At 35.6% G+C, this 11,455-nt stretch overlaps 1 protein-coding gene across 3 annotated transcripts in view; it reads left to right on the top strand.

The window, feature by feature from the left end:
- Positions 1-11,455, top strand: part of CPNE3 (copine 3) — a 49,418-nt gene that overhangs the window by 28,845 nt on the left and 9,118 nt on the right. For all 3 annotated transcript variants that reach the window (XM_017875194.1, XM_017875195.1, XM_017875196.1), the window contains exons 9-14: positions 3,043-3,141; positions 4,893-4,979; positions 6,317-6,376; positions 6,907-7,040; positions 9,877-9,931; positions 10,014-10,065. In XM_017875194.1, coding sequence (XP_017730683.1) covers positions 3,043-3,141; positions 4,893-4,979; positions 6,317-6,376; positions 6,907-7,040; positions 9,877-9,931; positions 10,014-10,065 — 487 coding nt within the window. The remainder of the gene's footprint in view (positions 1-3,042; positions 3,142-4,892; positions 4,980-6,316; positions 6,377-6,906; positions 7,041-9,876; positions 9,932-10,013; positions 10,066-11,455) is intronic.

The raw sequence follows: 11,455 nt of genomic DNA, 5'->3' as shown, positions 1-11,455 counted from the left end.
AAAAAAAAAAAAAAAAAAAAAAACTGCTTCATTTCTGAGATCCATAAAAAATTGCTTCCAGTTTATAAAGAACTTTAAAAATCAATCTAAATATGATTTGTAAGGTATTTGAAACAGTAGTGAAAATCCAGGTCCAAAATAAATAGTTGAAAACTAGCTATAAAATTATTTTTTATCATTATACCAAATCCAGACTTTTGCTTTTCATATTAAAAATAGTAAACATCATTAGATGTCAGACAGCAGGTAAATCTGGGGAAAAATGTCTAAGCCATGACTATTTGATTGTGTGTAGTGATATGTTAACAACAAAACAATGTTTTTTAAACTTTTTTGCTCACAGTGGCATGCTTACAGGGCTATTTTATTATAGTAAGTAAACTGATTTTCTGAGCTTTCTCTGATGAATGTCTTCCGTTCTTAAAAGTTTCCTGGTTTGTTTTTATTTGTTTTTAACTATACACAACTTGGTTTGCTACGTCATCACTGACTTTATTTCTTTTAGTTCTGCATTTCTTTGCAATATCAGAAAAGTCATGCATTTGTGATTCTCTTACTGTTTGAAAATTGCTTGTAGGGATAGTAAAGAATTATAGAGCAGAGAATAGAGTCAGAATCCTCAGTAGTTTCTTTGCTGTGGTGTGTTATTATTCTAGCATGTATTACTTTCATTAAGATCAAGTGAATACGAGAAATAATCATGCATGCTGCCACTTTGCCTAAAATGGGAATGCCTTACTGAATGTAGTGTTGTGTGGTGTGTGCATTCTCTTTCATATATACATATGCCCATGTGTATATATGTATACATTTATTTATTTATTACACATGTTTATTATGTATACTATATATGCATGTGTGTATGCATATTACGTATCCATTAAATGTATATGAATACATGTATATATTATATACTTGTATATACATATGCATGTGTATATATGCATGTATTGTTATGCCTACCATTGTTTAAAAAGCCAATAGTACTGGTCTTTGAATTCTTGAAAAGAGAAAAATTAAATGACACAAATCGTCTTATCTCAAACAGTATCTGAACATATGCCAGCATTATAAATATCATGTCTGCCTTCAAGGGGACAAGAGGCAGCTTCTTCTATATGTTTATTATAGTGAGTAATCAAAACTTTTAGTTTAAAAATATTATTTACAATTCCTGAAATTTTAACGTACAAATAGTCTAAACATATGAACCGTTTTAGCCCTTCATAATCTTTACTTAAATAAAATCTTGGCCTTGTCAAAGCTTAATCTTGTCTTAGATATAAATTGGTGTTCCCTGATTGCAAATCTAAACTGCAAGGTTCTATTTTCCATAACTGAAAAATGTCTGTTTAAAAAACACAAACTTATTAAAATATTAAGATAGTTTGTTTTCTACTTTATCTAAATATTACTTCCTCTAAAAATTATGGAAATTTTTACATTTCTTTTCTCTTGGCACATTAAAGAGTCATATAAAAGGTTTTTGGTTTAAAAATTGGATACTGAGTAGGGCAAGAGTCAAACTGTCACACTTGGTCAGTGGCCAAAATACCTACAAAGCATTTTCTTAAAAAAATAAAATTCCTTTCTGTTACTCAAAATTGAAATTCTCAATCTTGGCTGTTTTGATTGATTGATTTGTACTCTTCTTGAAGAATAATGAAAATAAAAGTAGAGAATGAAAGACTTACAGTTATGATAAGCATTCATTTCATAGAACTAAGGGGAAAAATAGTCAGTCTGCTAAGTAAACATATAAAATCCTGAGCATTTTAGCTTGGCAGTTAATCTAAGTTTGAGAAGGATATTAGCAAGATAAAACTCTCTATTAGCTGATGGTAAATACAAATTGCTTCTTAGTTACAAGTTTTTATTTTAAAGTATAGGCTCTAAGATTTCAAAGTGTTCTTAGCACAGCTTTACTTTACCTGTGTTGGTTACCACACAAGGCATACCATCTTCTAAGACTATTTAATTCCTCTAAGTTTTAGTTCTGCAAAGTGGGCATCATAGTAACAAGATTCTAACTCTGTCTACCTCACAAGACTATTTACAGAATGTGCACAGTGTATATAATGTTTGCAGAAATGAAATAATCTGTTTTGAAATAAAATACTATAAAAAATTGGTGTTAAATGTTCACAATCATGGTCAGTTTTCAGCTTCCCTTGAACACTTCTGCTTGCTAGTAGTTCATGCCACCTAATTTTTCCCATTGCAAATAATATTCTAGTATTCTGGTGAATATTTACTCTTTGACTGCTCTGTCAACCTGTCACGAAATTACATGCAACTCAAATACTCTCACCTCTCTTCTGTCTCCTTTCAGAGAGAGAAAGCATTTAATCAGAGCCAGATCTAAGACTAGAGCTCACCCTGTCTCACATGGAAATAGAGTAAATATGACCCAGTATAGATACTTCCTCAGTGGACTAAGTACTCTTAGCATGGAATTGTTCTTTTCATTTTAAGAGTTGTGATCTTCACAATGATGCAAATCTGGCTTCATCATATCTAACTTCTAATATAAGCCTAGCCTTACCAGACTGCAGCTAATGAAATATATTTTTCATAATTCTAAATTATCTAGGATTTAATTATATAAATTTTAGCTTTCTAGAATGTTAACTTCCTTTCTTTCTCCAGATAATGACTTTTAGCCATTGCATAGTAATATGGCAAAGAAGTGGATGAGAAAGAAGGTATACCTCCTTTTTGCCCTTTATCAGCACTTATAGAAGGCATGATAGAGGAGCTGGAAACTGCTTAACGTGGAATTGAAACAGTATTTGTGTTTTTCATCTGCCTGTGGTTTTAGATCTATTTAGATCCCTATTCCAAGGATAGCTGGGGTTTGAAAGTGTTTCAATATTGCTTCTCTAGGATGTTAATTCCTACTTTCCCAAGTAGGGACTGCATATTACACATTTTCATTTACTGTAATTAAAAGGACACTTCGTGATAGATTGTATTTATCACAGCCAATACTTTTTAGTAAAACTATATTGATTTTATATATTTTATTATATTTAATTTCAGGTGGAGTGTTATGATTATGACAATGATGGGTCACATGATCTCATTGGAACCTTTCAAACCACCATGACAAAACTGAAAGAAGCCTCCAGAAGCTCACCTGTAAGTTACATCCATGCATTTTCATATACTTTATAGTTGGGCTGTGTATTTATCACTGTATTTCATTTTTTTCCCACAGCATCAAACGGTTTACTATGCTTTTACTCTATATTGCATAATGCCCCAAAATGTTTAGTAATCACATAATCCACAATTCATACTTGGGGTATGAATTTTATTGAGCAGAACACCACATAACAGTTACTAATGCCAGATGAGGACTCCAACTACATGGAGGACAGCAAAGATGATCACAATGTCAGTCACTAGGAATAGAAGTCCAAACCTTTTGCCCATTGTATCATGGTATTGGAGTCAAGGCAAACACAATGCAGGCAAGCGCTAGAGGGAACCACACTTTACTCACAGAGAGAAGAGACAGAGCAATATCAGCTTTAAAAGTAGGCGTTGATTTCCATGGCCAACAGTTCCATCCAGCAGCTAATGCAGGGCAGTTGGCCCCAGTGTGCTTGTCTAGTGCTATAGAAGAATGACCCTGCCCCTCTCAAATAGACTATGAAATATTGAAAGCTGGGGGCAGGCCTGAGAGTCACTAAGCACAGGCTTCAGCAGGACCAAAGAGCACTTATTGAGCCTGAAGGTATAAATGAATAAGTGAAGTAATCTAGCCCTTTTTCAATGAGAATTCAGTTTGTGGAATTTCTGTAAAACAATAATTTTTTAATTGTTTTCCTTTTTTTAATTTCCAATACTCAATAATTAATACTTATGATTGTGACTGAGACTCCAGCAAGATCCTGAACCATCAAAGAATTTGTTTAACATAATTTTGTTTTACATCATTGTATTATACCACATGTATTTTTTAGTGTTTGATTCTTGGAAAACTAGTAATGACTGTCTGAAGTACATAGTGTCTTTGTGTTAACCAGAAGAGGTGACTTATCAAGTATTTATTGAGTATCTCTTGTATTATTATTAGGCAAGCCAGTGAGAATTTGAAGGTATAACTTGGAGGTGATTATAACGTCACTTGAAGAAAAAAATTAAATGAGACACTTGAGAATAATACAGAGTATGTAACTAAATTTCATATAGTTGTAGAAATTTAAAGAGGTAGATAGAGATCAGAGAAGACTAGAGGAGTAGTGGAAGTTATAGAGGAGAACAACTTGAGCCAAGCCCTCAAGATGGATAGGGAGATAGGATAGGGGAAGGAAGATCATTCTTTTGGGAGAAGGAAATATAAAGCAAGAGGAGGTGTTAGATCAATTTTTAACATGTATTCCCAGTGGAAAGAGAAGATCTTTGCTGCATATTTTACTATAGAGTTGGGCTTCATATATTTGTTTTATGATGTTACTTTTTTTTTTTCTTTCCTTTGAAGCATATTTTCATTCTTTATGTTGGTAACAGCTAGGAGTAATATTTTATTTCCTTTATTATACCATATTATACCATAGAGCCCAACTCTATGGTAAAATATGTAGCAAAGAGAAAAGATTATGCCTCGGAACATTTGCAAGAAAATTACCTGCAGAGGTAAAATGTATTTGGGGGAGCTATTTTGAAAGGTATGCAATTTTAGGAATGCCTTAATTGTTAGAAATTTACCTGATAAATATTCCACATACTTAACATATTATGTAATTGTTTCAGAGTTATATTTTGCAACAGACCTATATCAGTAGGTAGTTTGATTCTAAAGGAAAAAAAGTCATTCACTTAAGTTCACACTGGCATTTCTAATATTGCTAATAAAAGTAACATTTTGTCTTCTCTTCCTACAGGTTGAATTTGAATGCATAAATGAGAAAAAAAGGCAAAAGAAAAAAAGCTACAAGAATTCAGGTGTTATCAGTGTCAAACAGTGTGAGGTCAGTTGGCCTTGGCTACTTATTTTTATTTATTTATTTATTTTTGAGCTGGAGTCTTGCTCTGTTGCCCAGGCTGCAGTGCAGTGGCACAATCTCGGCTCACTGCAACCTCTGCCTCCTGGGTTCAAGCAATTCTCTGCCTCAGCCTCCCAGGTAGCTGGGATTACAGGCGCCCACCACAACACTGTATTTTTTGTAGAAATGAGGTTTCACCATGTTGGCCATGCTGGTCTTGACCTCCTGATCTCATGATCCACTCGCCTTGGCTTCCCAAAGTGCTGGGATTACAGGCGTGTGCCATTGCGCCCAACCTAAGCCTTGGCTACTTATAATATAATGAGATCATATTTCAAGTTCTCCTGTTAGTATGATTTATGTTAAACAAATACTTGAATTTCAGGCAGTTGAAAATCACATGAGCATCTGATCACCTTTAGCAAAAAGAATCAAGTAGGGAAGAGGAAAAAAAATCAAGTAACCTGTTTCTAAGGTTTGACAAGTTATTTGCAAAGGACAAGGATAAGTTTTTCATTATCTTAGGAAATATAAAGAAGCATAGTATTTTCTCAGCTCTTTAGTGGAGATGACCCGACCCAATGCTTTTATCCTCTTCATAATTTCGATAGCAAATGTTATGAGGGCCAGGCGCGGTGGCTCAAGCCTGTAATCCCAGCACTTTGGGAGGCCGAGACGGGCGGATCACGAGTTCAGGAGATCGAGACCATCCTGGCGAACACGGTGAAACCCCGTCTCTACTAAAAAAATACAAAAAACTAGCCGGGCGAGGTGGCGGGCGCCTGTAGTCCCAGCTACTCGGGAGGCTGAGGCAGGAGAATGGCGTGAACCCGGGAGGCGGAGCTTGCAGTGAGCTGAGATCCGGCCACTGCACTCCCACCTGGGCCACAGAGCGAGACTCCGTCTCAAAAAAAAGAAAAGAAAAGAAAAGAAAATGTTATGAGTAGAGAGGAAAAGCCAAGATTTCTTAGATTGAACAAGTGGAGTGGAGTTTTTGTTTTTTAAATGTTGACCACTATGCTTATTAAAGCCCTCAACATATTGGATTCACTACTAATATCTTAAAACTTAAAATTAGTATATTTCATCTTTGGCCATTAATATTCTCATCTTAACATTGCTGTAATTACCTTGAAGTAAAATCTTACAGATTCATGGCACATAGGGGAAGGGATATCTTAAACCTGAATGCAGGGGTAATTTCCATGTTTATATTATGTCCTGTTCAGTTTGCAGACTTTTAAAAATATATGCCAAAGAGTTTTTTGCTTCTCTTATATAGTAGAAGAGTTGTAATTTTAACAGTTTTCTCTTATTTTTAGATTACAGTAGAATGCACATTCCTTGACTATATAATGGGAGGATGTCAGCTGAATTTTACCGTAAGTAACACTAAATTTTCGGCATAGGCTTTTCCTCCATGTTGCAGTATATTTTCTTCACTGCAAAACTGACTTTGTAATGAAATTTTCACAATCTGTTTGGCATAGTCTTCTTAGAGTCCTCAGGCAGGTTGTCTGGGCTCATCCATCATGAAGCTGTCTGCTTTGTTGATGAGATCTCTTTCTCCTGAGAGAAAGCAGATGTGTACAAACCTACAAACCAGTGGTTATCCTGAAGTAATTTAAGGACTAGAAAGCATTAGTGAGACAGCCTTATAAAAGACAACCCCTAAGCCTAAGTAGTGGATATAGTAATTCATTATTTAAGCCACCTAGAAAAGTAGAGGCATCAGGTTGTTTCACATTTAGGCTTTACTTGTTTAATTGTCTATGGAAATAAGTGGTAGACATTTGTTAGGAAGTCGGCGCCAGGATTCATGATTGTATCGCATCTCTTGAAGTTTTCTCAGACATCAAGCACAGGTGTCCCTGCCTTCTCCTTAGTAAGGGCTGCAATTGTTATTTGGCAGGTGGGAGTGGACTTCACTGGCTCCAATGGTGACCCAAGGTCTCCAGACTCCCTTCATTACATCAGCCCCAATGGCGTTAATGAGTATTTGACTGCTCTCTGGTCTGTGGGACTGGTCATTCAAGATTATGATGCGTGAGTATGACTTTGGAAAAACTAAAATACATGTTTCCACAATTCCCCAGAAAGGGTAGTTTGTTTCGTCGGCTAGTACTCTGATACAGGTGGTAGGACGATGATGCTTTCTCCCTAAAATCCCCCCGTCTTATCTTCTATTTTTCTCTTTGTGGCAATCTTGCTGTTTACCTTAGATCTCTAATATCTTGCTGTGATTAGTTATAATATATTGCATGTACTTTGCTTTATAGTACATATAGTTTGCTATTTACTTCCTGACTGATGTCAGCAAGGCTCTTGTTTCTTTAGTCTGGTTTCCTTGGGGCTTATTCATTAGGCATAAGTTGTATGAGTGATTAAAGCCCAGAAGACATGTTTTATAAATACAAAAACTATTTCTTAGCATATCTATCTCCTTGGCAGTTGTCCATTTTTTTTTAATGGTGACTTTTAACAAGTGCTGAAGGATAACTAGATCTAATTGCTATGAAATATTCTGAATGGTTATCTATGGTTAAGTTTTGAGTAGATTTAAATAGGTCCTCTTGAGGGTTTACCGAGCAATATAGAAGACATCTGCATTAGTAGTGTTTTTCCTGGATGTGTTAAGAGTACAGAATAAATGTTTTTGTCTATTATTATTTTATTTTCATATTGATGGGGCTTTTAATTAATCTGTAGCATTTAAAGAGGTAAAATTTGTAGACACATGCAAAGAAATCTAAAGCAAGGTGGCAATTCCAATTTCAGGCTAGTAAGTTTTAAGGCAAAAATCATTAAATATATTTAACATATATAGAAAGTTACTTTATTAGAAAGTAGTGAGAGCTTAGAAAGGTGGTCAGATATAACACAGAATTAAAAAAATTAATAATTTCTCACTAGCAGATATTAAAAGTATTCTTGCAGTTATCTTAATTACAAGTATGGAATTAGGACATGACCAGTGGAACCAAGCAAACAGTCCAGAAATAGACCCATGTGTATAAGTGAATTTAGGGGAAGGAGTTGTAAAAGCTGTCAAGCTGGACAAGAATTAAATTTGGATCCCTGACTCATACTTGCATGTTTTAGGATATTATTCTGTATAAATTAGAGTACAGACCAAACTGCTGAAATGGACACCCAAAAACAAAGTGACTTTGACAAAATAGAGGTTTATTGCACGTTGCATGTCTAGGGGTAAGTATAATAGTTAAGAACTAGGAGAGTTCTGTTATTCTCAATTCACAGCTTTCTCTCTGGGTCCATAGCTCTGGTTCTCATCTTCTCCAGCCAGTGGGAAGAGAAGAAAGGGACCAGGGGGTACATGTGCCTTCCCTTTTAGGAGTATGATTCAGAAGTGGCTGGCAAATCACTTCTTTCTCACATCTCCGTCTCTAGATTCCAGCCACCTGATCACATCCAGCCCAGAGAAGCTAGGAGGTACAGTGTCTAGCTCAGGTGTTCTTTTATTAAAGGAGAGAATGGATATTGCCGGGGAGCAGCAATTTCTGCTTCATATCCACTTCAAAACACTTTCCAGATGAATTAGAAGTTTAATATCAAAAGCAAACTTTAAAGTTCTAGAAGAAAATATATGTAAATTGTTTATAATCTTGTAGTGAGGAAAACCGTTAAGCAAGAGAGCAAAGGCAAAATTCATGAAACCTTTTTTGTGTTCACATTCATTAATATTAAAAACTATGAAAAGAAAGATGCTTTAAACAAAGTTGAAGACAGACTACAAACTGGGGAAAAATGTATCTTTCTTTCTTATGAGAGAGAGTCTCGCTCTGTCACCCTACAGTGGTGCAGTCAAACGGTTCACTGCAACCTCCACTTCCTGGGCCCAAGTGATCCTCCCAACTCAGCCTGGGAGAAATATTTCTGACATGGCATAGGCTCCGTCTTCAATGCAAAACTAACTGTTAAGAATAAATATGAGCCGGGCGCGGTGGCTCAAGCCTGTAATCCCAGCACTTTGGGAGGCCGAGACGGGCGGATCACGAGGTCAGGAGATCGAGACCATCCTTGTTAACCCGGTGAAACCCCGTCTCTACTAAAAAAAAAAATACAAAAAACTAGCTGGTGAGGTGGGGGGCGCCTGTAGTCCGAGCTACTCGGGAGGCTGAGGCAGGAGAATGGCGTGAACCCGGGGGGCGGAGCTTGCAGTGAACTGAGATCCGGCCACTGCACTCCAGCCTGGGCGACAGAGCAAGACTCCGTCTCAAAAAAAAAAAAAAGAATAAATATGAAAATAATATTCCTCATAGAAAAAAATATGTTCATTATGGTGTTTTATAATGGCAGAACATTGGCTATCAGACATCTGGGGGAGGATATCTATACTCAGTGGCTATTCACGTGATGTATATATTCGGTCCACTGTCCCTCTCCCTAATGTATGAATGTTTGTATTAAGTGGCATAAATAAAAGCTACCAATATCTTCTGATCATCTGAGGTCGGGTTGTGCTACCAAATGAGTTTGCTTTAAATTAGTAAAAAAAAGAATTGTGGTTTTCAGGGCTTCGTGTATTTATTTACCCATTTGATCACTGAAATGATATACAAGATTTAAGTAGAACAGAGTAGGTTATAAAACATGCATGTAAACTCCTTTTCTACAAAATCTATAGAGAGAAACATTTTCTTCCTCAGTGCACAGAAAATATTTAGGATGAGAGTTGTCAAATATTAACATTGATTCTCTTTGGCAGTTAATATAGGTAATCTTTGTTTTATCTTCATACTTTTCTAAGATTTTGAAAAATTGTTTTTGAAATGAGCTCATATTGATTTTATTGTGAGCAAAGATAAAGCTTTTATATTTTGGAAAAACAACATTTTATTAATTTTTTTTTTCTTTTTAGTGATAAGATGTTTCCAGCTTTTGGTTTTGGAGCTCAGATACCTCCTCAGTGGCAGGTAAGAGGAAATCTCATTTTTAAAGCTTTACCTCCTAGAAAAGCAACCCAGCCCTCATCAGTCCTTTGTCCATCTTTGACAGGTATCACATGAATTTCCAATGAACTTCAACCCATCCAATCCCTACTGCAATGGTAAGTTAAAAAATAAACATGAAGACTTCAAATGGAAAGTCTCACTAGTCTTTGTTACTTTGTTCTTTGTTCTTTGTTTTTTTTTCTTGTAATGAAAACTACTCAAATTTCATCTCTAGGTTTCATTTTCTTACATATTTAACTTTCTGTTGTATAAGGTAGAAGAACTGCACCAGGTTGGTGGTTAGGGTGGTAATGGTAATTATGGGGCAAATCAGTATTATGATGATGGAGGTGGTAAGCTAAATCCTCCTACCTTAAGAACTGTAGTAGGACAAAAAAATTCTCAATCTTTGGGGCAGATCAGTAAAAATAATCATATATTAAAAAGTATTTTCACATGTAAATTTATTTAAAAGCAAACCTTCAATAAAATAAGTAATTTAATATACAGATCTTTTGAAGCTTTTTTCAGAGTAGTAGTCACTCTCTACAAAGAGAAAAGTATCCAGCATCTAATACTTGTTGCTCACACAGTATTCTGTAAGTAGCTGGGATGGGCAAAAGAAACAAAGAATTGAGCTTCTATAGCAGCTTTCCTCTGTGTAGAGAGCAGGAGGCACATATTTGTCTTTCATTTCACATTTTTCTTTTATTTATTTAAAAAAATAGAGACAGGGTCTCGCTATGTTAGCCAGGCTGGTCTTGAACTCCTGACCTTAAGCTGTCTTCCTGCCTTCTGCCTTGGCCTCCCAAAGTACTGGGATTAGAGGCATGAGCCACCCATGCCCAGCCACATTTTACTTTTTTCCTTATACCTCAAGTATCCAAGTGCTGCTTCTGTTTTACCACATTGAGCAATCAATCAGAAATGCCAGCTCTTCCACTAAATTATATATGAGACTAAAGAGTTTGGAAAAGGGAAAGTAGGTGTGGGAGCAAGAGGCATAATTTCAAATTCTAGACAATAAGCTAATTTTCTGCAAAGGGTCCTTTTGACAATTACAAATGTATAGCTTTCTAACAGAAGAAAGTGTTTTGTTCTTTTCTTCCTAAACAATATTCATAAGGTGGAAGAGCGTGAACAATTTTTGTGGGGGCAGTTTGCAATATGGTTTTGTTCTTTTCCCCAGAACACTTTTTCCATACTAATTTAGTGTTCCTTTGAGGCACTTTCAGTGACTGGTTGTGACCTCTTTTATTCCCTAGCCATTTGAAACTGGGAATGTTATTCTTTTTAAGAAATATGCTTCATTTTTATAATGAAAGTGGAATAATTTTTAGAATTTGTTGTAATTAGCGTTCATTTATTGTAAATGAATATGGATGACATATCATATGATAATTCATTTAAGAAGTTCAGTCATTCTATGAGTAATGTAAGCCCATCCTTGGGCTGTTCACCAAGTGGTTTACACTCTGGAAAAAGATCAGTTTGGTTTTAAACAAA

Source organism: Rhinopithecus bieti, unplaced genomic scaffold, assembly GCF_001698545.2.
Source record: "Rhinopithecus bieti isolate Rb0 unplaced genomic scaffold, ASM169854v2 scaffold_9656, whole genome shotgun sequence".
NCBI classification, from domain to species: domain Eukaryota; kingdom Metazoa; phylum Chordata; class Mammalia; order Primates; family Cercopithecidae; genus Rhinopithecus; species Rhinopithecus bieti.
Note: the sequence above shows the minus strand (reverse complement) of the source record. Positions and strands in the feature narration are given on the sequence as shown.